The sequence below is a fragment of the Peromyscus leucopus genome, chromosome 15 (genome assembly GCF_004664715.2).
Source record: "Peromyscus leucopus breed LL Stock chromosome 15, UCI_PerLeu_2.1, whole genome shotgun sequence".
Lineage (NCBI taxonomy): Eukaryota > Metazoa > Chordata > Mammalia > Rodentia > Cricetidae > Peromyscus > Peromyscus leucopus.
In genome coordinates this window covers 83,481,690-83,508,743 of record NC_051076.1, presented here as the reverse complement: position 1 = coordinate 83,508,743, position 27,054 = coordinate 83,481,690, and the positions used below count along the sequence as shown (strand labels likewise).

The 27,054-nt window shown below is 39.7% G+C and overlaps 1 protein-coding gene across 2 annotated transcripts; it reads left to right on the top strand.

Moving 5' to 3' along the window:
- Positions 1-815: 815 nt before the first annotated feature.
- Vps4b (vacuolar protein sorting 4 homolog B) lies at positions 816-26,631 on the top strand. Of its 2 annotated transcripts, XM_028883376.2 has the most exons (11): positions 816-898; positions 4,989-5,100; positions 6,702-6,858; positions 9,945-10,012; positions 15,097-15,216; positions 17,239-17,395; positions 17,807-17,955; positions 18,868-18,949; positions 21,329-21,548; positions 23,665-23,805; positions 25,248-26,631. In XM_028883376.2, the coding sequence occupies exons 1-11, from the start codon at positions 872-874 to the stop codon at positions 25,347-25,349; spliced, it is 1,335 nt and encodes a 444-aa protein (XP_028739209.1). In that variant the 5' UTR covers positions 816-871; the 3' UTR covers positions 25,350-26,631. The 2 variants fall into 2 exon arrangements, with proteins under 2 accessions (XP_028739209.1, XP_028739210.1); XM_028883377.2 differs by lacking the exon at positions 25,248-26,631 and having other exon boundaries at positions 23,639-23,791.
- Positions 26,632-27,054: the final 423 nt, after the last annotated feature.

Genomic DNA, 27,054 nt, shown 5'->3' with positions numbered 1-27,054 from the left:
CAAGACAAGTTCCAGTAGCCTGCTTGCCCGCCGTATCTAAAGCGCAGGGGCAGATATGCGCACAACATAAATCCTTCCAAAGCTTCCCCGGGCTAGCAGAGCAGATGGGCGCGGCAGAGGGCGACGGGGCCATAGCTCGGATGCCTGGGGTCTTACTGCTCGCCGATTCCCGTATTGACGAAGGCGTATCACCTCCCCCGACAACGTCATTATTGACACACACCATAGACAAGGAAACCTGAGGGAACCGGAACAAAAACGAGCCCAGCGTCCTCAAGCCACGGGCTTTGGAAGCCAGGTAACTTTTTATCCCCACAAAGCCGAGAGCGACAACACCCCCGGGCGAGGAGCCAAGAGGGACGACCTGCTAACTCCTCGCGAAGAACAAAAGCGTCTGCGCAAAGGAAAGCGTTAGCAAGTTGCACTCTGCCGTGACTGCACTAGCGCGGACCTGCAGCCCGCCCCACCCTCCCGGGCGGAATTCGCAAGGAGCGGGCGTTCAGCCTGACTTCCGCCCAGCCTGGCTTGGCATCACGGCTTCCTGTTCTCATCTCGCGAGGGCTCCGTCGGTGGCGAGACGCATCCTGGGTGACTGGCCAGCGCGCGTGCGGATGACGAGGCGGAAGTGCGGGGCCAGAGGCGGGACCAGAGCCCCAGAGGGCCGGGGATTGCGGAAGTGCTGTGCGGAGGGTCGGGCGGCCGGCGGAGTTCCTGCCAGAGTTCCGGCTCCCGCGCCCGCCGAGGCGGCTGCTCGGCCTCCGGAGTCCCCCGCACCCCGAGGACTGCGACTGTGACCCGGGCGCGACTCGGTGCTGCTGCCGCCGGTGCGCGCCCCGCGTTCCTCCGCACCGACCCGCCTCGGACCTCCACCATGGCGTCCACGAACACCAACCTCCAGGTACCGGGGCCGGGGGAGGTGCGGGGAAGGGCGGGGTGGAGAGCGGAGCCGCTCCCCGGGCCCGGGCCGGGAAGGCGGGGCCGCGCAGACCCTAATGGGGAGAAGGGGCGCTTCCCCGGTGGGCTGGCCTTGTCATCTCAGCCTCCCCGTCTGTGGGGCTCCTGATTTGCTTGTGTCATTGGAAAACAAACCAGTTTGGGCCGAACTGGGCGGATCTCTCCAATCAGGAAGATCTCCGGTGTCTCTACCAGGAAGAAAGGAAAAGCGTAATTTTTGCAGAGCATTTCTCTGGCCAGTTTAGAGTAGGGTGGTCTTGGTTTCTCATGCTGATAATCAAAGCTCTTCCCAGTGAATAGAAATACGAGAATAGCCCTAGAACCTGAGGTTGTAGCGGCCAACACACCACCACCAAGAATTCATTCAGAATGTTTTTATGTACGTTCTCCCAGATTACATTATTTAAGACCGGGCAGTATTTTAATCTGTATCTTCACTTTCCTGCTCTCACCCCACACACACACACACACAAACACACACAAAAGTATTTTGTACGTAAATTTTGGGTTCCTAAGACAGCTAATGTTAGGAAAGATTATTGCTTCTTCGTGGAACGACATGAGAATATTTGTAACACCGTCTCCCATCATGGGATTGTTAGTGGGTATTGAACCTGGCTTGGTATCCAAGATTTCTGGCCCAGTAGGTTAGTTACCAGAGTAGAACCAAATACCCTTCAATATCGGTCTTTTGGTGGTTTGTCAGGTAGGTATTTGTTGGAGTGTTTGATCTAAGCAGCGATGATAATGCAAACTTATTTCCTTAACGTAGGATAATTGATTCTGAAGAAATTCCACCCAAAGGAGGGCCATTTAAACAGTACACACAAAGAATGGAAGAGAGGCTTGTGTGGTGCTCTTATTTGGAAATTCAGCCTAAAAGATTATGAAAGTGTTTGCTATCTTTAGTAAAGCCTAATTGCAACCATGGCTTATTTCTAAGAATTGAGTGAGTTTGCTGTGGATGTTTATCTTTTCCACCAAGTTTTTGTAACCCTATTCAGAAAATGCTGGGCCTTTTTGTTTGTTTTTGTTTGGTTAGTTTTGGGGGTTTAGGGGCTTTTTGTGGTTTTGTCTTTGCTGTTTTGTTTTTTGTGAATGTATTTGTTTATTGGTAAAGGCTTTCCTTTGGATATTAAAGGTGATTTCTTCTGTAATACTCGTCATCTTTTTCAACTTGTTTGATTCTATAACTAGAATGTATTGTGTTTGAATTAAATTGCTAGATGTTCTTCAGTGAGCCAGATGGAAACAGACAAAAATTAAATTATCGATGTGAGTGATTAAAAAGAGGATGTGCATGATAAAGAAGAGGAGGGTGTTGAACTCCACTTGTTGGTAGCGGTAGTTTCAGGTGTGCTCTTCTCCACCAGCCTTTACAGCTTTCTAACCGAGGAAATTTACATAAAGAACTGCTAAATGAGTAATGTTCGCAAGGAACAAAGCAAAAATCTTTGTAGACAGATGCTTTTAATCTAATGCAGGATGCAAATAACTAAAACAAAAAAAACAGAATTTCAAAACATTTCCATAAATACTATAACAGAATTAGAGATTGGTGTGGTTTAGCATCCAGGAACGGTGTAGCTCACTCTTCCGAGGACAAATTCACTGAGAGGTGATGTGATCTCAGATAAAGTGAGCACCAGTTCCAATTGCCTCAGAGTTTGATGTGATCCTCAGAACAGCTCTTCAGGATGAACACTACTCCAGTTTCTCGATATTGGAAACTCGAGCTTCCTTCTCAAGGTTGTAGTGTGCTGAAAGGGTAATTTTGAATCCAGGTCTGTGTGCTTACAAACTTGATTTTCTTGTTGCTGCAAAATTCGGGGTCCTTGAAGAAGAATGGTGAATGCTTTCCAGGCAGAGAAAAATGCAGAAATATAATTTTAAAAAACCGTGTAGAGAGATAGAGAAAACTCCAAGTAAAAGAATGTGAAGTAAAACTCAAAGATGACCCAGTCCTATATATTTGTTGTCCATATAAAACTTTGGTTTTTTTTTGGGGGGGGGGGCGGGGAATTGGTGTCTGCCTGCCAGTTTGTCTGTCTGTGTGTGTGTGTGTGTGTGTGTGTGTGCCTGTGTCTGCACGAATCCAGTGGCTTATATAAAAGCAGAAAGCAACTGGTAGAACACATTATAATCATTAGAAGCATGGACAGGCGATCATAGGAATCCAGAAAGTATGTACTAGGCCAGTTGGTTTTGGAGAGTATGTTGTACCAGGAGGGCCATACTAGCACTGAAGACTTGAGAAGCTGGAATTTTACAGGGAGACAATGGCATAGGGTCTTCTTTGTATATATGTTATGTGCATACCCATAGCCTTAGTTGGTTTGAGTTGTACCAGCAACTTGATATGACAGGAACTCTGTATAAGGAAGGAGCATGAATCAAAACAGGTTGTCATCAGGAGTTTGTGTGCTATATCCCATGGCAGGTTCTCATTCTGCTGTACATGGATGAGCAGTGGAGTGGCATTTTCACACATGGATACTCCATGATCTACTCAGAAAAAGCCAATCTCAGATCTTCTGAACCTTTGTACTCTATATTGATGGCTAGGTCCTGGCTGACCCTGAGGTAATAAAGTCACTTGGTCATATGCCAGCCCTATGCTGATGCTTACAAAAGTGAATGAAAATATAACCTCTGACTTTGTGGAGCTTTTAGTCTAGTGGGAGGGACAGGCAAAGAGTTAAATAACAGCAAAAACAAATGTATATACTTATAGCAATCTGGAAAATTTTATTCATAGGAATGATGTGGACATTGTTGTGATAAAAATGGAATAAATTTGGAAATCAACCCTTTAGAACAGTTCTATAGGGACCCTTCATGTCGGTCTTATGTCCACACTTAACCTCCATTTCCTTTCTCACTCACATTCCAATTCCCTGGCAGAATTCATCACTTCCCATCTCTGATTTTTGATAGTTTGAGAACATTATGCAGCCATTAGCATTGGCTTTTTGCAATCAACATAATAGCCTCAAAATTCGTCCAAATCTTGTATAGCAGTAGTCCATCCCTTTGTATTGCTGCCTAGTGTTCCATGGTATTTATCTAACTGTTTAGCTGTGAAACCATTGAAGGCTATCTAGAACATTCATTCATGTACAGGCTTTTGTATGAACACAAATCTTCCTTTCTTTGATTGTCTAGGAGTGCAGTTGCTTATTTATATATTAGTTACATACTTTGTTCTGTAAATGAAAACCAGTTTCCCAGAATTGCTAAATCATTTAACATTCTCAGCATCCTTTCCAGCATTGATGTCACTGTTTGTTTTTACTTTTAGCCATTGTGATGGGTGTGTGGTCTTTTTCATTGTGGTTTTAATTTGCATTATTCAAATGGCTAATGATGGTATGCCATCTATAGTCTCATTGATGAAATGTATGTTTCCCCATTAGTTAACTGGATTGTTTTTAAAATGTATTTGTGCACACGTGCTGTGTCAGGACAGATTGCAAGAATAGTGGGTTCTCTTCTACTGTGTGGGTCTCTTGAATCAATCAAGCTGGGTAGCAAGACCCTTTATTTGCTAAGATATCTCACTGGCCCATTAATGGATTATTTTTAAACTGTTATGTCTTCAGGTCCTTTTATGCAGTCTAGTAGATGTTTCTCTTTTGTCTGATGTTTCACAGTATTTCTCCCAGTCTGTACTGTTTTTTTTTTTCATTATTTATTAGAATCTTTTAGAGAACAGATGTTTTTAAATTGATAAGTTCCATATTAACATCTTTTCATTTTATGCACTGTGCTTTTGATGTTAAATATAAGAAGACATTTGTGATCTGAATCGTGGATGTTGAGAATTGAACCCCGGTTACCTGGAAGCCTAGTCAGTGCCCTTAACCTCTGAGCCATGTCTCCAGTCCAGCAGTACTTAATTTTTGAGAATTTCCCTAATTGCTCCTTTTTATTTAATTTAATCTGTTTGCCTCCCCCATTATGTGTGTTGAGGAGGCATTATTTGCTTCAAACTTAAGATTTATTAAATTTATTATTTTGCCTCCTTCAAACAGAAAGCAATAGATCTTGCAAGCAAAGCAGCCCAGGAAGACAAAGCTGGGAACTATGAGGAAGCTCTTCAACTCTACCAACATGCTGTTCAGTATTTTCTCCATGTCGTTAAGTGTAAGGCATGCTTTATTTTATTTAAACTTATGCACTAAAAGGGAAAAAATTGTTACATTTATAAAAATTGAAATACAAAGCCAAGAGAATTCTAAAGATCTAAACCACCCATTAAAAATAAAGTTCCTTTTCTCCTTTTAAGTACTGCTAACAGATGTGACAGCTGTTGGAGTTGTTACTTTATACACCCAGCATCTTTTTGTGTATTCAATGGAGAAAGCTTTGTTTTATAGATAACCTGTCCAGATTATATGATTTGAACTTAATAATTTCTTAAGTATATGTTGGAAATGATTTTGTCATAAAATATAGGTTGGGAGTTATTAAGTGTATCTTACAAATGCATAGTTGATGTTTATCGTGTACCAGGTTCTATTTTGGGAACTGGAGAGTCAACACTGAGCAACAATGCAATGAAAATGTGTAAGATTCATCACTAATCTTACACTCAGTGCATTGGGTTATTATTTAATTTGAGTTTTCCCTTTTAAGTGGAGGGGAGGAGTTATGCTAAAGAAAAATTGAAAATAAAATACAACACATAAGAGACATGAGGATAATCCTGTGCATTGCCTGTATTATTCAAGTCCACATTTCAAAATAGCCATAATAGAGGCCTTTATGTAATAAGGTTACTATGTTGTTGGTCCACATAATGTATGTGATTTCTGTCACTTTGTATACTTTGAAATAAAGCTGACAAAGATGTTGATGGAGTGACTACTGCTTTACTTCTGATTATCATTTATATTTTAAAACTTTTATTCACTTGTATTAATTTTATCTATCAACATATGTATGCAGTGTACAGAGAGCAAATCCAGCTTCCATTTTTCTAACTGCCCCCCCCCCAGCCTCACTACTCTACATTCAGAGTTTTGTGTTGTCTCTCTTGTGATTGTTTTTTTGTAAGACAAACAGCTTTCAGCTGTCTGCAAACTGTTAAGGGAAGAATTTGAAACCTATAGACTGTTAAATACTTTTATTGTATAACATTAACTTAAAATATCTACCGTTTTACTCTGAGGTTTTGTTTTGTTTGTTTTTAAATTCACACTCCCTTTTGGCCTCCAACCCTGAGCAGGAAGGAACAGAAAAGGGTGATAATCATTGGGTACAATGAATTAGAGATGCTTTTCCTCACTCCTCTAACATAGAAGTTCCTAGTTAAAAGACTGTCTCTAAGTTTGAACCTTTCTCTGTTGAATACTATATTAGTTGCTTTTCTGATATCCCTATAGAATACCCTGGCAGAAAACAAGTTGGGGAAAAAAGGCTTCATTCTGGTTTACATACAGTTCCAGAAGGGATTCTGCCCGTCATCACAAGGAAAGCCTGGTAGCAGAAGTATGAGGCCAGCCTGGGAGTCAGGAAGCTAACTGGTCACAGCCCATCAACACATAGGAAACTAGAAAACAGGAAGCCACATCGTAAAGCCTCAAAGCCTGCCTGCAGTAACAAAGTTCCTCCAGCAGGGCTCTACCTTCCTAAACAGTACCACCCACTGGGGTCCAAGTGTTTGCATATATGAGCCCATGGGCACATTTCATATTCAAACTACAACAAATGCTAATGAAATAGTGTCTCGTTCCTTTCTGTAGATGAAGCACAAGGTGATAAAGCCAAGCAAAGTATCAGGGCCAAATGTACAGAATATCTTGATAGAGCAGAAAAACTGAAGGAGTATCTGAAGAAAAAAGAGAAGAAGCCACAGAAGCCTGTGAAAGAGGACCAGTCAGGTCCAGTTGATGAGAAGGGGTATGTATTCTAAAATGTTAGATTTTATATCTTGTGACCTTTCATTTGTGTAACAGATTTCTTTTGTCTAAGCCAGGAATTTTCCAACCATGAGTCATGGGCCAGAGTGGGCTTGTGTCCTGTTGCAGTCATTAAGTTTTATTGAGAGACAGCCTTGCATATCTGTTTATATACTGTCATCCTGGGCAGCTCTTATACTGTAACAGTAGAGTTGAGTGGTTACATTACAGATTGTATGGCCACAAAACCTGAAATGTTTACCATCAAGCCTTTCAAAGACCAAAGTTTGCTAGTCTCTGCTTACTGCCTTTTTATACCTCCCTGTTTTCAAGTAACTAGGAATGTTACTTGAAATGCTGGGCATGGCACCAACACACCCCTGACTGTCAGTAGGAGTGATCTGTGAATTAAGTCTGCCCCTGTGGACAAAGTGAACTCCAATAATATCAATAATTTTTATTTTATGCAAAGGCTTTTTTAGATGTTGGTTTGCGGCCAGGTGGAGGTGGTGCATGTCTTTAATCCCAGCATTAAGGGAGGTAGAGGCAGAGGCAGGCAGATCTCTGTGAGTTTGAGGCCAGCCTGGTCTACAGAGCAAGGACAGGCACCAAAACTACACAGAGAAACCCTGTTTTTTTTTTTTTTTTTAAAGGTTTGTATTATGTCATTGTAAAGAAAGCAACAGCACAATTTTTTAAAACTGAACTCCAGTTTTTGAATGTCTTCCTAGATGCAGGAAGTATCACAAATATAAAGAGAATTTACTGTACATGTAGTGCATGCATTCCCAGCTCTGCTAAGCAGGGAGAACATACTCTAGCTAGATTTGCTCTTGATGGTTCTGTGAATGGGTGCCAGCATGGTTCCAGATGACACATTAGGAAAACATTAGATTCTAGGTTGATATGGCCTGCCTGGGTTTAAAGCACTGAGGATCTGGTGAGCTCTAGAGCCTCTGATGCTCACAGTTCATATTCTGCAGGGTACAAGTTTCTTGCATAATGCCCCAGGTCATGAGGGACTGAGGGATGGAGCCCTGTAGGCAGTGCTCCCCCCATATTTGTTCATGATGAAATTTTGCCTCTTTACTAGGCATTGCCAAATTTAAGGACAGGAGAGATAAAAAATTTAGAGTTGACTTCCTTAAACCTTGTGGCAGAGTTTGAAGAAAATTATAAGCTCGGAGTTTTCTGTTCTCTGTTAAGATATGGTTAGAAAAAAAGAGTTTCAGTGGCATGCCAAGAATATTTTATATTCTATTCATAGTAATTCCCAACATGAAATGCACATATTCATATTCATCATGAGCCTACAGGGCCTCCACATCTCACAGACTTCTGCCAGCCAAGGACATTTGATCTTCCCTGTCTGCAGGGACACATGCAGTGTTAGTGAGGACCTTGTAATTATCTGCTCTGCATTGGTCGCCTGACAAGGGAGAGCCAGTCTTTCTTCTCTACTAAATAACAGTCCTGGTTACAAGGATCTGGACTGTAGCTGATTTTTCTCGGGATTACCTTACAGAATTTTGAGGACAGAGAAGCAACCTTGAGTTCCCACCATTACAAAAACTACCCAGGATACTGTATGGGGACATAGAGTGAATTCACGCCTGTGGTTATTTTATGTTCAAAAAGAGAACTTGCTGCTGCCACCTTCCCCACCAAATATTCCTAGGTCGCAGAAATACACACACAGGAAGGCCTCTGCCTCAGTTTCCTTAGGGCAAACCAGTGGTCTTACCTGAGGATTTGTTCTTCATGCAAGCAACCCTCACCTTTCAGGAACACAAGTCTGATGAGGATAAAGGCTGTCTGCAAGGGAACCTCCCGAGGGCAGTTGGTTTTAAATGGCCTTTACAGCCTGAGAAACTTGAATGGGAGATTGGAATGTCGGTGACTCAGCTCTCAGTAGTTTCTTCATCCATAACCCTGCCATTCTACAAATAACCAAGGCTTTTCTACACTGGCACCAGTCCCACCAAGTCTTTAAAATCCTTTGTGTCTTAAAACCTGATAGTTGGTAAGACTTTTCTTCTCTGTATCACTTTTCACCCAACGTTGTATCAACATTTTTCCATTCATTGTTTCTATAACATTGTTTTCAAAAGCTGTATTCTGTCATAAGGCTAATTAATCTCTTTAACTGAACATAAATTATTTTTGTTTTTTTCCTCAGTGTACTGTAGATGTGACTGTCCTTGTAGTGAAATTTTAAAATTATTTCCTTAATGTAAATCCCTAGATGTGAAATAGTGCTGTTCTAGTTCTCTGTTGCTGTTCTAAAATACCATGAGCAAAAGCAATATGGGAAGAAAGCGTTTAATGTAGGTTAAAGGGTCTAGTCCACCACGAGAGAAGCAGAGGGACTGATGGCGGAATGCTGCTTACTGGCGTGCTTTCCCTCCCTTGCCCAGCGTCTTTCTTGTATTGCCCAAGCACAGCTGCCCACAGAGGCTCTGCCTACAGTGGTCTGGGCCCTCCTACATCAATTAGTAATCGAGAGAGCACCACACAGGTGTGCCCATAGTCCAGTGTGATGGAGGCCGTTCCTCAGTGAGAGTCCCTCCTCCTGGGCAGTCTCAGTTTTTGTCAAGTTGGCAAAAACTAACCAGCACAAGCGGGTTGGCCATTTATCTTTGATATTCACCAGGAAGCTTTATCAGTTTGGAGGAACCTCAGGCAAAGGGGTATATTGTAGATAATTGTGTACTGTGCCTTTTCTTCCTAGCATCATGTCTTGTTGAGTTGTATTGGCCTGGTCCTGATGTTTTTTGTAGTTGCTTACAATTTTACTGTACTCTGTTTTAAATCCTTCATACAACCTGTGGGTACATACATGCAGGGACATGTCATGAGGATAGAGGTGTGTCTGACTTCATTCCAGTCTTGTCCATTACCAGTGCATAGTTCCCTATTGATCATTTGCCTGCTTCCTGTTTTAAAAGTGTCATTTGAAACACTTCAATACAAATAATTTTTAATGTCAATGTCTTTTCTTAAACATTTCAGGTTGTCTTTCCTTCACTTTTGCGTTGTTTATTAGCAGTGAGTGATCTTTTGCATATATTAAATTCTTTTCATTAGGAATGACAGTGATGGGGAAGCAGAATCTGATGATCCTGAAAAAAAGAAACTACAGAATCAACTTCAAGGTTACTTTGGTTTTCATTTTTAAATTTATTCTTATTGAAAAGACTCATGGGTTGTCTGCTTGAACTGTTTTGTTTCCCTCTATTTTATTGAGTTTCAAAAAGTGGCTTTGGTTGCTGGTGGGTCACATACTGACTTGGTTCCAGACTAGGGTTTACTCTCAAAGCTAATATTTTGTTGTTTTTAATGGAGTAAAAAAAGGTTTGTTTTCATTCCTGCCTTTAAAAGTTGCTCTTTTTCATGTATTTGCCCCTTGTACAATAGATAGCGTTGACACTATTAACACACTGCGAGGCCCAAGGAACTGAGTGGATTAGGAATCACATGATCCTGCTGCCATGGCTGCAATTGACCTGCTGCTTCATTTTCTCCCTGTTTTCTCCTCCACGTTCCTGGCTCACAGATATGCTTATTTCATTATGTTTGCTTTTCTCTTTTTTTCTACTACACATGTCAAAACTCTTTGATTCTGCTGTCCTGAAGTAGAGTGGCATAATGGAGTGGCTGTGAATACAGATCTGGATTCCACTCTGAGGTCTGCCACTTAAAAGCTTTCAAACTGTGGGCAAGTTCCCCAACCTCTCAGAATCTGAGTCCCCATCTTGAAAATGGACATTTCTTCCAGGGAAAGGAAAGCAAGATAATGCAAAAGGATCTTAATAAATTCTGGAGGAATGGTAGCTCAGAATATCTAAAAAGGCATCTACTTAATTGTTGGTTTCTTTAGTTGCTGAGATGTGATTGTTCTTTTGTATGTTGGCTAATGGCTTTTCAAATAAAAGGCTTAATTGTTGGTAGTACGTATTTGCACCTTTGAGTCTTAAATAATAAAATATTTAACTAGAAAGGATTCTCATTTTGTAGGCTCAGTTTGGTTACTGGAAAGGGGAAAGCGAGTGTGTGTGTGTGTGTTCGTGTGTTCTCAGATGTCTCTCTGTGTGTGTGTGTGTGTTCTCAGATGTCTCTAGTACGTGTGTGTGTGTGTGTGTGTTCTCAGATGTCTCTCTAGTATGTGTGTGTGTGTGTGTTCTCAGATGTCTCTGTGTGTGTGTGTGTGTGTGTGTTCTCAGATGTCTCTAGTACGTGTGTGTGTGTGTGTGTGTGTTCTCAGATGTCTCTAGTACGTGTGTGTGTGTGTGTGTGTGTGTGTGTGTGTGTGTGTGTGTGTGTGTGTTCTCAGATGTCTCTCTAACCTTGCTATAATTCTTCCCTCATTTTGGTAAGATTTCTGTCTTACCCACTCCACTGGTATATGTTAGAAAATACTATAAACTTAGTATGTTGAAAACTGTTTAACTAATTATGGTAGAGAACAGAGGTTTTTGTTTTTGTTTTAGATTTAGTCTTTTATTTTTATGTGTATGTGTCTGTCTGTGTGAGTGGATGCTGCATGTGTGAATGCCCAAAAAAGCCAGAAGAAGGTGTCCGATCTCCCTGGACTGGTGGTTGTAAATTGCCTGATGTGGATCCAAACTTGATTTCTCTGGAAGAACAGAATGCTCTCTTAACCACTGAGCCACCTCTCCATCCCCCTGAGAACAGGGTTATTTTGTTGTTGTTGGGTTGCTTTGATTTTTGTTTATATGCCAAGAACTTTTATAGCAGATCGATGCTGTCCCTCGGGCAACTTTGAGTTCACCCTGCTGCCCTGTGCTGCCTAAAGTGATAGGACACTCACTGTACAAACTGTCAGTTGATCTACACTAAGTAGACTTCTAAGTTGAAAGGCAAGAAACATTTCCTGTCCGTTTGCCTTGCTTGTTTTTTTTTTTGTTGTTGTTTTTTTGTTTTTTCGAGATGGTTTCTCTCTGTAGCTTTGCGCCTTTTCCTGGAACTCACTCTGTAGCCCAGGCTGGCCTCAAACTCACAGAGATCCGCCTGCCTCTGCCTCCCAAGTGCTGGGATTAAAGATATGTGCCACCACCACCTGGCTGCCTTGCTTGTTTTGTATGTTTTCTCCCTCTCCATTCTCCTACCCCAAGTGAAAAGTAGACCATATATTCAATTTTGAAAATTAGAGTTTTTAACAGAGATATTTATAAATTCCTAACAGTTGTAAATCCTGAAACAACATTTAGATGTAGAAACCTTTGTAATCTCAGAATGAAATAGAGTGTGAATGGAGCTTTAGGCTTTCGTATGAGGGTTTTGTTTATTTTTTATGTAACTGAGAATGACCTGGAATTTCTCATCTTTCTACCTCCACCTCCCAAGTTCTGGGATTAGAGGTATATGCCCTCATGTCTGGCTTTTGTCCGTTTTTTGATTTAGTGGTTGTTAATGATTACTATCTTTTTATTTGTTATGGCTGGGAAGATAGCTCAGTCAGCAAAACGCTTACCACACACACAGGAGAACCTGAGTTCAAGCCCCGAGAACTCACCTACTAAACCAGACATAGTCACATACATCCATAATCCTAGTGTTGGGAGGTGAAGGTAGGCAGATCCCTCAGGGATGCTGGCCTGCCAGCCCAGCCTGACAGATGAGATCTGGGCCATTGAGCTCTGGCACCACAGAAGACACACACGTGTGTGTGACTGAACACCTACACACCCACACTATCATTTTAAAATTTTTTATTCCCAAAATATTTTAATATTTTACTTGTGTTTTGGATTATGGTATTTAATATATGACTATTAGGATAAAGATGGATTATGGTTTGAATTTTCTGTTAGCTAATTCAGGGACTTGTGAGGTTAAATGTCTGTTTGATTTTATTTTTTACATTTATTTTTTGTTTGTGTACGTGTGCATATGTGTGTACGTGTATGCACCACAGCACGTGTGGAAGTCGAGGATAACTTTCAGGAATCAGTTTTGTCCTTCTTTCATGTAGTTCTGGAGATCAAACTTGGATCCACAGCCTTGGCAGCAAGTGCCTTTATCTACCGAGTCATCTTACCAGCCCTTAAATATTTAAATACAATATACAGGGTAGTAAACAGTGCACTCATATTCTTGGAAGTGTAGTCGATTTATATTTTGTGGTAATTTTATCTTGCCTTTTTAGTTTTATAAACCATTAAGTTTTGTTTGGCACTTAATCTTTCACAACTAAATATTGCAAAGTTACCTTTAAACTTTAATAAAAATATTAGTTGTATGTGGAAATAAGCATAGTGATGAACGTCTTTAGTCCTCTAACACTTGAGAGGCCAAAGCAGACAGATCTCAATGAGTTTTGTGGCCAGCCTGATCTGCATAGTGAGTTCCAAATAGCCAGAGCTACATACATAATGAGACCTTTTCTCCAAAAAGAGAGAAGGGCGGTATATTAAGTATGCTTGGTGCAGGAGGGAAGGGTATATATGCATATGTAAATGCATGTTCATGTGTGTTAGCACGGAGTGTCATGTTGGGAAGGGGTGTGTGTGTGTGTGTGTGTGTGTAAGTGAGTGATTATTGTGTTCTTGAGCGTTCTCTACCTGTGCAGTGATGCACTTGAACCCAGAGCTCATGGATTCAGCGAGTCTACTTAGACAGCTTGTTCTAAAGATCCTCCCTATCCCCCACACGCTGGGATCACATGCAGGCTCACCCACCAGGCATTTACGTGGGTGCTGGGAATCATAGCTCCAGTTCACAACATTTGTTTGACAAGCTCTTTACCAACTAAACTGTTTCTCCAGCTTCTCTTGGAGTTAGATTACATGAAAATCTTGAGTTATACACGGATAAAGAGAATTTACTTTCATTTGATAAATGAATCCCTATTCTGTGGTGTACATTTTTTTTTTATTGTGAGATTACTGATCTTAGTGGAACATAAACAATGCACATTGACTTTTTTGTACCAAACTGAACTTTAGGGTGCAAAATATGGCTTTATTCAATTTTAGCCCAATAATTAAAGAATTTTATATTTTAGACAAGTTCAGTTACCAAGTATAGGCTTAGACTCTTAGGTGATAACCAAAAGAAATGGGGTTTAAAAGTAATTTCATGATCAGTGATTCGTATGTATTGAGGTGTCTGTGTTTAAACAACTACCTGTCATCTTTTTTGTGTATGTTCTTGTGTGTGCATGTGTATGGAGGCCAGAAGTTGACTTCAAGTATCTTCCTAGATCATTCTACTTTAGTTTTTGCAGCAAGTTCTGTTACTGAACCTGGAGCTCATCAATTGAGCTTGTCTGGCAGCCAGTGAGCTCCAGGGATCCTTCTGTTTCTGCACCCACACCCCCCAGAGCTGAGGTTACAGATATGCACCACCACAGTTTGATACGGGCGCTGGGGAATCTGAGCTCAGATCCTCGTGGCTTGAACTTTGCTGACTGAGCCCTTCCTCATCAGAGTGCCTGCTTCTCATCTTCTTAGGCTGTTTAGTGATTCATATTAAAGCAGTTCCTGTATACTAGAGAATTGGAAAAGCATTTGATGAAAATAACTAGAGGTTTCTTCTAATAAATTACAGGCTATTTTTCTTGGACTCTCTCTGTAATAGTTTTATAGTTTTTTAATACTCTGAGAAACTAAATCATTCTTTTAAGTAACTTTGTTAATTTAAAAAAAAATGGTTCTGTTTAAAGGCAGATACAAAGTTTGGCAAATCTCAGGAAAGAATTGCAGGTCTTTAAGGATGCACTTTTTTTTTCCCATTATCTGTTCCTCTCTCATTTCCATCTCTTCTGTCTTTCCTCTGATTTTGTCTCCTGTCTTTCTGACTTTAGTTAAAATCACTGAAGTGTATTCTGTCTGGTATACTCAATGGAGAGTGTTAACAAGAGAAATAGTGAGCCAGCCCCACTGAAGAAGTACATTGATTGTCCAGAGCCAGTACGTGGCTCTAATACTCACTGGGTCACCTGATCCTGTGCTAACCTGTTTGTGTGGTCTGGCCAGGTAGTTCTATTTTCATTTCACTAATGAGGTAGCAGGAATTTAGGCATTGAGTCTTGTCCATAGCCAACCACTTAAGTTCTTGCCTCCTAATGATTTCTGACAACTTCCTCATTATACTACTTCAAAAAAAGTCATAGTACTGAAAACATTTACAAACAGTTTAACAGTGTGGTTTTTAAATGTTGCTAACTTTGCTGAACTCGTCTTTCTCAATTTAAAGATGACCCAATATTTCATAGGTGCCATTGTTATAGAGCGACCAAATGTGAAGTGGAGTGATGTTGCTGGTCTTGAAGGAGCCAAAGAAGCACTTAAAGAGGCTGTGATTCTGCCTATTAAATTTCCTCATCTATTTACAGGTGAAATGGCTTCTAAACGGTTTAATTTCAATCATATTACCGATTATGGTAGAGCATTGTGACTTCATGTCTCCATATCATGAATTATCTTGAATTGACAATTTAAATGTAGTAAGTAAATCTACTTTCACAAAGATGTTCCTTTTCATTTCTATGTTTGCAGGTATGCATTGCAGAATAATCTAATTGTCAGCCACTAGGGCTTACAGTAAATCACTGGCATACTACAAACTCATTAAAATACAGTGTATATATCCATATTAATAAATTTAAGTCCACATGATAATTTACTGAAAGATGTCCACATATATTATAAGGATCAGAAAGCAAGTTATAAAAACATACAATATAATTACATATTTGTTAAGTAAATATGTGTGCTGAGAAGTAAATGTAGATGGGTTGACTTTAAAATGCTAATAAGTGCTAGTGAATATAATTATAGGTGAACTTTATCTTCTAACTTTTATCTGAATTTGTGTAGTAGTCATGTGTTAGTTTTTGAAGTGTTTCCATGTTTTAAAATGAGTTTTTTTAAGAATTATGTTACTGCCTTGGATGATACACATTCTCTATGGACAAAGAAAGCACTTCTTACACTGTGAGGAGAGCTAGCCCAAGCTCTAGTTGCGGTGTAAGTGATCATCTGTGCTGAACGGTTTTACATTGTCTTTTTGTGACTGGTGGCCGTGTCTGTGATGTGACTATACCCACAATCTAACACACAGGTTTTTCATTTTGAAAACAAGCTGGTTTGTGTAGAGAACACATTTGTGATGTTGGCTGCAACCTGAGCAGGTTTAGACAGTGATGTCACGGAGAGCAGATAGAACAAAAAATCTGTGGGCTGCATCTCACCTCTCTAGCTCAGGGCACTGCTTATAGCCCATCTCAAGGATATAAAACTGATAGAATAAAAATTACATTATAATCCTGTAAAGGTTCAGAAATCTGGTTGAGCTCTGGGTATGACATACAACAGTTCATACACAGATTTTTGCCTATATTTGAACTTCAAATTTTCTTGTTTATTTTTTATTATAATTATTTTTAAAACTGCTTACTATTTACCATGAATGAAAAAAATCGTGTCTATCTAACATACATTTAAAACGTAATCACTTTTAAATAAAAGTATACACTACCTAATATCATTTCTTATTCTTCCAGTGTTCTGTGCACTGGGCAACACTGCCTTATAGGTGTGTGCATTTAAAAGAGAAAAGCAGAATTCAGCATGAAAGCCAAGCCTTTCATAATCAAAACAGTATTAGTTAGTTTTTGCATTAGTCATCTAGGGATGGTTCTGCTGCAGACAGTGGGTACCCATCTGCAGTTTGTATGTGGATTTTAAAATTTTTATTGTATAATTCTATACAGCCTACTATATTTTAGGCAACATCATAATTTCTGATTAGCCAAATTAAGGCACAAAAAGTTGACCCCCCCTCCTTGTTTCCTTTAAGCAGATTTAGGATTTACAGTGATAGCTCTCATATCATTACCCAACCACTGAAGCTGCTGATTGCCATACTAGCCTGTGTTTCCTGGTAAATTAGGAACTCATTAGAACTCATGAGTCCTCCAGACGTGAGTGTTGCACCTAGTCATCCTCCACAGGAGACAGATATTTAGAAGCAAGGCTTTGCAGCTGCCTCTGTTCTGTGGATGTGCTTTTCCTGCATTAGTCTAGTGTGGAGCAGGACCCTTTAACTGAACTTTCTGTCCCTGGGGAGCAGAGATTCTTTGTCTGTTTCTTTCATGCATTGTGGTTTCCATACATTGGTTGAGCAGATGAGTGAGCAAGTCAATGAACTTCCTATTAGGAGGTCAGTATTTCTGTGAATGTGTTTTTGATGAGTCTCCAGAAAGAGCAAGTTGCATACTTAAGACATACCTTAGACTGATCAGTTTTAAAGTATCTTTTTAATCTTACTGAGAACTTTCAAATGAAGACCTTTAGTGTGGACAGTGTCTGCAGTAACTAAAGTCCTCATGCTATTTTTCTAATACAACTTGTAGGAAAGAGGACACCTTGGAGAGGAATCCTGTTGTTTGGGCCACCAGGAACAGGAAAATCGTATTTAGCCAAAGCCGTTGCAACGGAAGCAAACAACTCAACGTTTTTCTCAATATCTTCCTCTGACCTTGTCTCTAAGTGGCTGGGGGAAAGTGAAAAGTAAGTGATGCATTGAGTTTTCACTTGGGTCTCTGGTGTCAGTCACCTTGTCAATATGTGCGTTAATAGACTTCGTAAACCATCGCTAAACACTCGGAAGGAATGTAATGTAGGTCTTCATTTCTCTGTCAAGCTCAGTACCTAGCTGGGAATTTATTTTGTAGGGGAAAAAAGCTAGTTGTGTGTGTGCATTTGTACGTGTGTGTGTGCGCGCGTGCGCCTACACGTGTGCATGTGTCTGTGTGTATATAACTTAGTGAATTATCTAGTATCTTGTAATTTATTGTTTCATTCCCCTGCAGCATGATTCGGCCTTCGGTCTTTGTGGTTCTTATAATATTGGTATATTGCCTTGTTATGATCATTTTGTACTGTTTACAAACTACCAGCTTTATTTATTTTTATTTTTAGACTGGTTAAGAACTTATTCCAACTTGCCAGAGAAAACAAGCCTTCCATTATCTTCATTGATGAAATTGACTCTCTGTGTGGCTCAAGAAGTGAGAACGAAAGTGAAGCTGCACGGCGAATTAAGACCGAGTTCCTGGTCCAGATGCAAGGTAGTGTTGCTGGTTTTTAAGACAGCCTCTGAGTCTTGCTTAACCATTCCTGGGGAAAGAATTTCAGCAGAATTTCTCTAAAAAACTACTATTGCCATTCTTGTTTTTGTTTCCAGACAGGATCTCATTGTGTAGCCCTGGCTGGCCTTTAATGACATAGACCAAGCTAGCCTCATAGATGATACCCAGTCTGCCTCCCAAGCACTGAGATTAAAGATGCACACCACCACTCCCTGCGTGAACGTGTCGGTTCTGTAATTATCTTACAGAATTCACAGATATTATTAGTGAACTGATTATATCTCTACTCATGTACCAGGAGCTGCATGAAAGAATATTTTGAAAAGAGTATTAATAATATTTGTCCATACTCTAGAAGATTTGCTTCTTGAGATGGTGTGATTGGTGCTTGAGCAGTGTGGTTCTTGGTTAGTTGCGTTTTTGTAAAGATGAAGATGAAGTACTTGAGTGTTACATAAAGCACTGCCTCCTCAATGGAACATACACAAGAGTGTGCAGAATAGATTACAAACACGCGCGCGTATGCGCGGTGGAATTTATTTTTAGCTGCAAAGAATGAAATTGTATCATTTGCAGAAGAATGCATATAACTGTATATAATCTTATTTTAAGCAAACTAAGTCAGTCTCAGGAAGACAAATATCATATTTTCTCATTTGTGGTACTGGATTTTATGAATAATGATGAAAATAGAAGAAACTGCCAGAGGGGACAAAAGGAGCTGATGGGAAGGGGAGAGGTGGGACATTGGGGAGTATGCTCCAAGTGCCTTACATACATCTTTGAAAATGTCCTGATGTAACAATATTATCTGTAGTGAGTGTACACCAGCGACTTTAAAAAAAAAAAGAAAGCATCAAATTATTTAAAATCTTACCTATTTTAATGCAGGAGTTGGTGTGGACAATGATGGCATTTTGGTTCTGGGAGCTACAAATATACCCTGGGTTCTGGATTCTGCAATTAGGCGAAGGTATGATGATAGAATAAACATCTTATTTCTAACCACAGCGTAGCAATAAATGATACTATCCCTTTCCTTTATAGGAATGTATTCTGATAACTTTTCAGATTTTTTTTTTTATTTTGAATCCTTTTTATTAGTCAGTCCTAGCCCTCTTTCTCCCCATGTGTTGGAGGAGGAAGAATGATAGTTGCTCATTTGTTTGCTGGTTATAATGAAGGAAAGTACATTGCTTGGTGTCTGTCCGTAACTTTAGTCTGATTAAGTTTAGGATGGATGATACTTCAAAATTGACAGAAACAGTTCTGTATCTCAGTGAAAATCCTCCATATAAAGATTTGCAAAATGATTTCCTTTTCCTCTTCCAAACAAAATATTTTTATTGATTATTTGGGAATTTTACATAATGTACCCCAATCACACTCCCTTCCCAGTTCTTGAAGATCTGTCTCCCCATCATTGTGACACCCCCCCCCAAAAAAAAAAAAGAAAAAAGAAAAAACAAGTTCAATTTGTGTTGTCTATATGGTCACTGGAGCATGGTCAAACTTTCAGTGTCCAGCCCCTTAAAGAAAACTGAGTCTTTCCCTACCTCCATCCCTGCCGGAAGCCACCATTTGTGGAGAGCTACATTTCAGCATCCTTGTCCCAATTTTTAAGAATTCTCTTTTATGGTTTCCTGTCTAGGCTGTTACTTTTGGGGGTGGGGGTTGTCATAGAAGCCTTCGTTTTTCTCAACTGTGAGTCTGCAGTCATCGATACCACTGCAAAAGAAACTTCCTTGCCCTTTACAGTCAGCAGGAACAGAGATCAGAAGGCCATGTTGATGTCTGTGGTCCATGTTACCACCTAAGGCCACATGGATGTCTGTGGTCTGTGCTGCCTTCTGAAGCCATGTTGAGGTTGAGGTCCATAGACTAGGCTGCTGCTGGGGACCATATTGATGTCCATGGAAAAATGAATTATTACTCTTGCTGCTTAATCTGTAGCTCAGGCTAGCTTCGACTCAAAGCAGCTCTCCTACTTCAGCCATGCTGGGATTATAGGCATGAGCTACCATGTTTGGCTAGGAAGATATATTTTTTAGGAAAAAGTTTAGTTAAAAGAAATAGGTTTCTGTCTATTATTTGGCGAAGTGGCAATCATCTGTAACCCCAGCACTTAGGAGAAGGAAGGAGACCTAAGAACTTAAGGTCATCTTCAGCTGTGTAGCCAGTTCTAGGCTAGCTTAGACTATATAAATACGGTTTAAAACAACAACAGAAGTCTGTCATTTTTAAGGGGAAATTGAGGCTTCAGCACAGCTCTGTAGCTCCCTAAAGCATTCTTCGGTTGCATGATGGAAAGAGCACTTAAGTGTGTGCCCCTTTTATTGCCTCATTTGGTGATTTGACAGGAGGCTAAATTAGCACCCCACCCACCCGAGGAACTGTTAGGCAGTTTTAGAAAGTGGCCTGACCCAGAGCAAGTCTGTGTAAAGGTGAGGGGGACGTGCAGTACTTCTGCCGCGGTGAGTCTGCAGTTGTTCTGCCTTGCTTCCTCTGTCTCCAAACGCCCGAACTTTATGAAGGCAGTGTCTTAGGCTTTGCTCTGTGAAGAGACGCCATGACCACAGCAACTCTTAGAAGGAAAACGTTTATTGAGGGGGCTCGCTTCTCACTTACAGTTCAGAGGTTCAGTCCATTTTTTATCATGGTGGGACGTGGTGGTGTGCTAGCAGACTGAGAGTAGCTGAGAGTCTTATGTCTTGTAGGTCACATGAAGCGGTCTGTGACACTGGGTGGAGTCTTGAGCGTATATGAGACCTCACAGCCAAACCTCCTAATAGTGCCACTCCCTTTGGGGGCCATTTTCTTTTAAACCACTACCCCAAGTATTAATAAACTACTTGTGATAATAGTACAAGACTATTCAGAATGAACTCAGAGTGAAAAGAACATTTGTGTCATGCTTAGTCTGTAAGATTTTAAGTAGTTTTGCTATTTTGAACTTAGAGAATTATGGTAATCCTTATTTTATATTGTGAATCATTACTCTATTTATCACAAGTTCAGAGTGCAGATTTTGTGAGACCTCCCTTTATGCACACAGCCAAAAATGATCCAAAAGTTGCGTTTGAAAGATTAAACCAGTCAAAACTTGTTTCCTGACTATTTTGCTTCTAATTTTAGTTTTTGGTATATCATAGACAGTCTACCTTGAGGTAGGCAGGTATCTGTGTGTACACATATGCACTTAAACATATGGGTGTTTAACTCTGGCGTTGTTTATCCTGACTTAGTACAGTTGAGAATATCTAACTAAATGCCTGTGGTTTTCCTAAATATACGAATTTTACATTGAAATTAAGCATATGTATTTAACATCACTTGTATAATTTCTTTTAAGATTTGAGAAACGTATTTACATTCCTTTGCCTGAAGCACATGCCCGTGCAGCCATGTTTAAACTACACTTGGGCAGCACTCAGAACAGCCTCACAGAAGCAGACTTCCAAGAACTTGGGAGGAAGACGGACGGCTATTCAGGAGCAGACATAAGTATCATTGTACGGGATGCACTTATGCAGCCTGTCAGAAAAGTTCAGTCAGCTACTCATTTCAAAAAGGTAAGCAGGGCTAGTCTGCCCTGTCCTGTACTTTCAGATGAAGCTGCGGGACTGCTCCTGGCTTGTTCACAGAGGAGCTGGAATGGCTGCAGTGTTGTATGGAGTGTAATAAGTAGATTTATGTAATAAATTTATTTCTGTTGCACTGAAAATAATTCTTCGCTGGGTGTGGTGGCACAAGCCTTTAATCCCAGCACTTGGGAAGCAGCGGCAGGTGGATCCGTGTGAGTTCAAGGCCAGTGTGGTCTACAGAACGAGTTTCAGGGCTACACAGAGAAACTCTGTCTCTAAAGACTAGAAAAAAAAGAAAATTTTTCCAGTGAAGATTATTTATGGTCCTAAAGTACTGTGTTTTCTATGAAGTGACTTGAGGCATGTCTGGGTCATTCTGATGGTTGAGAACCTGCTTTTGGGGTATCCAGAGCAACCTGGAGCAGAATCCAGTATATTTGCACCATACCAGCATGTAAATAGCCAAAACCAGACAAAAATCTCCGATCTCATGCATCTGGGTAATAAAGATTGACATAAACACAAGTAAACTAAGTGTGAGTGTGTTCACAGTCAGCTGAGAAGGTGTACTTTACACTTGCACTGATCCCAAAAAAAGTTAATCAAATGAAACAAACTTGAAAGCAACCCCAATTTGATACAAATGTTTTGCCATAAATATTTGTATGCAACTTTGTTACAAAAGTTCTTTTTCTAGAAATTGCTAAACCCTTATTTTAGCTATGTTATGTTTCATGAAATGACATAGAAATTATTAGGTACTTAATTTCATTTTTGTCCTAGTTTGCCTTCTATTGATATGGTAAAACTATAACTAAAAGCGGTCTGGGGAGGAAAGGGTTTATTTCTTTTGGTTCTGATTATAGTCCATGGTGAAAAGAAGTCAGAGCAGGAACCTGGAGACGGGAGTAGATGCAGAGGCCATGGAGGAGTGCTGCTTCCTGGCACTCCATTCTTATATACACCAGGACCATCTGCCCAGAGATGATACGGTCCACAGTGGGCTGAGTCCTCCCACGCAAATCATTCATCAAGAAAATGGTTCATAAACTTTCCTCTAGGCCAGTCTGATAAAAGTCTTTTTCTCAGTTGAAGTTCCTTCTCCCCCAAGGATTCTACCTTGTGTCAAGTTGACAAAAAGCTACCCAGTACAGCACTTACAGGCTGTCTTAGGTACTTTCTGTTGCTGTGAAGAGACACCAAGGCTGCTTAACAGAAAGCATTTAACTTTCTGAGAGGGAGCCCATGACCATCATGGCGGGAGCATGGCGGAGGCAGGCAGGCAGGGTGCTGGAGCAGGAGCTGAGAGCTGACATTTAATCTACAAATTGGAGGCAGAGCCGGGCTACAGAGTGAGTTCCAGGAAAGGCACAAAACTACACAGAGAAACCCTGTCTCGAAAAACAAAAAACAAAAAAATTGGAGGCAGAGAGAGAGACAAACTGGGTTTGTCATGGGCTTTTGAGACCTCAAAACCCACCCCCAGTAACACACCTCCTCAACAAGGCCACACCTCCTCATCTTTCCTAAACTGGGAACCACACATTCAAATACATGAAACTGGGGGAACAGTTTCATTGAAACCACCAGGCAGGAAGGTTTTGTTTTGTTTTGTTTTGTTCAAGTTTTTGTTAAAAGAGACAAAAATATTGAATAATTTAAGACTAAACAGTCCTGCAAAATGTCACAAGTTTTTCAGCTGTGGAAAAGAGCAACGTAGGAGAGTTTTGTAATATGTTTGTTTTGATTTGTAAGGTGACTACTGTTTAATAAGCATTAGGGGAAAGAAGAGGAAGGGTAGCCAGAAATAACTGCTTCTCTTTCAGAACTTCTCTCCCTTTGAGCCCCAATAATCACATAAATTATTGTATGAAATATCAAGCTATAGAAATGAATCAAGAAAAATTTTAAATCAACCAAAATCTAAAAAAAATTTAAATCAACCAAATAATTGATAACATTTTTCCCTATATATTCTATTTTTCCTGCAGTAAACATTTTAAAACAACATAAAAATTAATGTATTTTTAACTTTCCTGATAATGACCAATCTCTTAATTCTTATTTCATTTATTCAGATAAATTCAAGTTACTGTGATTACAGGTTCGTGGACCCTCAAGAGCTGATCCTAACTGCATCGTAAATGACCTCCTCACCCCCTGCTCTCCAGGAGATCCCGGGGCTGTGGAAATGACATGGATGGATGTCCCTGGAGATAAACTCTTGGAGCCAGTTGTTTCCATGGTATGACATCTTAAGTCTATGTTCACTAATTTGTCAAAGAGCAAACATTTCGTTTCTGTAACACCAGTTAGAGAATTTTATGATCGGGCTCATGTATTTAATACTTGAAGAATTATAAATATTAGTTGTGCTTAGATGTAAAAATAATTATCTCAAGTAGTGAGACTTGTGTTAATTGAAAAGGCTATATTTTGAAAGCACAATTTTCTGACTTTATAAGTCATTCACATAATTCTCACATATATTGTATAAAATATTGTTAGAACTTAAATAAAATATGAGTTTTGCCCATGAATCTCACATTTTAAAATAACCAGAGATATCAACTTTTGTATTTATAAATAGTATTGTTTTTGTTTTACTTCTTTAGGCTGCATAGAAAGTTTAAATAATATAGTTCTTTAAATTTTCAACTAAAAACATTTAACCCTTTTTTTCAAATGCTATATAAGACTTTAAAAAGATTTGTTTATTGTATCTATACGTTTACATTGTAGGAATAAAAGTAACTCATCGGGTTTGTTCTGTAAGATATATCTTTTGGTTGCTGATTTGGTTACAACACTCAGTTGTAAACTTTTTCTGCTGTGGCTGCCAGTTTTCAGAGTGTTGTGGTATGTTTCACAGGAGCATGTGTCACGCTACATGTGTCTCAGCAGTGCTTATCTAATTATTCAGAAATCCCTTGTGTTGCAGTCTTTGATAGGCTAGATTATTTTTTAAGTTGTTGTGTTCTGTCCTGCACTGAAGAATTCACAGCAGCTTAGAATGTTTTTTTTCATTTGCCATGCAATTTTACAAGAATTTTTAATGACTTTCAGCTATTAGTGTATTTTCAGTTTCACTGTTAGTTTTAACTTAAAAATATTTGTATTGCTCTGTAGCATTCCTTCATTTAAGTAAAACTGGGTGAATTAGATAAATGTGTTTCTGTAGTAAAAAGGAGTATGATTCAGTCAGTACAACTCAAAAGGAATGTAATGATGTTACTACCAAATGCAGTTCTCAGTTTTCATTGGAAGGATTAAAATAATGTAGAGTATTTTCTGTTATTGAAAAGCTAATGGACTTGACTTTGAGAATTTGCTGCTTCAGTTACAAATGTCCACAGAGATTGTAATAAATTACTAATTTCTTGTGCAGTTACCATTTTCCTTCTGAGTTACACTTGGTGGGAAACAGACCTCTTGTTGAAGGGAAAGAGCTAGGCTAGGAATGAGATCATGGCCAGACTGTGGATGGTGTTGATCCCCGGGCTGCAAGAACTGTCCTTGCAATAGGTAACGAGCTGCGGAGGTACACAGAGGAAGAGAAAGGGATTTGCCTTAGGAGCTCATGACACTGCAGACTTTCCTGTTTGACTGTAAATTAGTAACTAATAACTAATAATGCAGTTTTACCGTGTTAAGTCCATTATTAATGCCCTCCTTTTCTCTTAACAGTGGGATATGCTACGGTCGCTGTCTAGCACAAAACCTACCGTCAATGACCATGACTTGTTGAAATTAAAGAAGTTTACAGAGGATTTTGGCCAAGAAGGCTAAGGCAAAGGCAGCAAGACCATGTTTACTGTGCATTTCCTCTCTTTTGTAGGTATTCTGCCTTTCTTTGATGACATTCAGATTATTTCCAGTAAAACTCTTTTACACAGGAAAACATACATCTCACTTCAGTGTTCCTTTAAGCTTGTGTTGTGCTTTTCCTACACTACCTGCTAAATTCTCCAGTTAACAGAAGTTGTAAAATTGTAAGGAGTGAGCTGTGGCAGAGAATTCAAACAGTGAGGAGAGCCTGAGCTTGGCTGGATTGCAGCGCTTAGGGTTCATGCGCACTCTCTCAAAGAGCAGTTGTCTTTACCGTCTATTTTCCTTTTTTTAAAGGAAATTGAAATAGGGCTAAAGCTAATGATATACAAATACCTTGAGAAAATCATTTAAGCATTCTTATCACTGTAAAGTTATTGCTTTATTAAAAATTGAAAATGGTAGACTCTTTACTCTCAGGGATGGGTGGTAAAGTGCAGAGCACTGTGAGGAAGGGGTTTGTACCACAGCCAGTGCTCCTGCTGACTTTAACGAGTTGGTTCTTCCTGTGTAGATTAAAGTGGTTCCTCTAAAGCAGCAGGCTTTATAGCCACATGACACTTTCCAAGTTAGTCATCATCTTCACCATGAAGAAGAAAGTTGTCTACTTCAGTGTCTTTGTAGCCAAGATTGACCAAAAGGTGGCAAAGAAGTACACATTTTTAAGTCTTGTTGTGAGATGCTGTAATGGGAACCTTTAATAATAAGAAAGTGGCTTCCCTTTGTACTTTAGGATGTTTCCTGTTTATGATGTGGGTGTGGATGTGTGTATATATATATATACATATATAATTTTTTAAATACAGGATAGCGAGAATCTTGTCTTTTACTTTTAATTTCAGGGAACAGTTTGTCCTAGCCACACAAACATTATCAGTGTGGCATTTCATGAAGCTTTAGAGAGAAACTGATGTCTCATTAAACGTAGCATCATGTTATTTTAATGTCTTCAAATAAATGATCTGAGGGTGTGTGTCACACACTTGTGCACCAACTCTGAGTTGTGCCTTGGACATTTGCATTGACTACATGCAAACAATTACTAGGTTAACCAGAATTGCTAAGCAGTTCTACCTTGCAAGTGCTACACAGTAATTGCATTTTAAAGTATATTTGCACATTTTACATGCTATGCTATATGATTGCCTTTAGGTTTTCTGTACAGATTATTTTTGTTGATATTCAATGAAAATTGTAGGCCTGAAATATACTGTTCTTATGTGAAGTAAATTGCTATAACCTACTTTTGGCTATCTTGTGTATTCTTCTTTATTTTGGGACCTTTTACATAGGAGACAATGTCTAAATTGGTTAAAAGAATAAATTGGATAAAAATAAGTTATAATTACTAATGACAGCTGGGCAGTAGTGGCGTACACCTTTAATCCCAGCATGCGGGAGGCAGAGGTAGGCGGATCTCCCAAAACTACCCAAAGAAACCCTGTCTCAAAAAAAAAAGTATAATTACTAATGAGTATATATATTACAGAATCAGGGATGGACACGCACACCTGTAATCTCATGAGTTCAAGTCCAGCCTGGTCTCCATAGCAAGTCCCTGTTTCTTTAAAAGAAAATAAAAATTATGCTCTTCAACAGCTACAGTGTGAGAGCTGTAAGTTACCTTAGCAGAACAACACTGAATTCTTTCTAAATGAATTGGTTT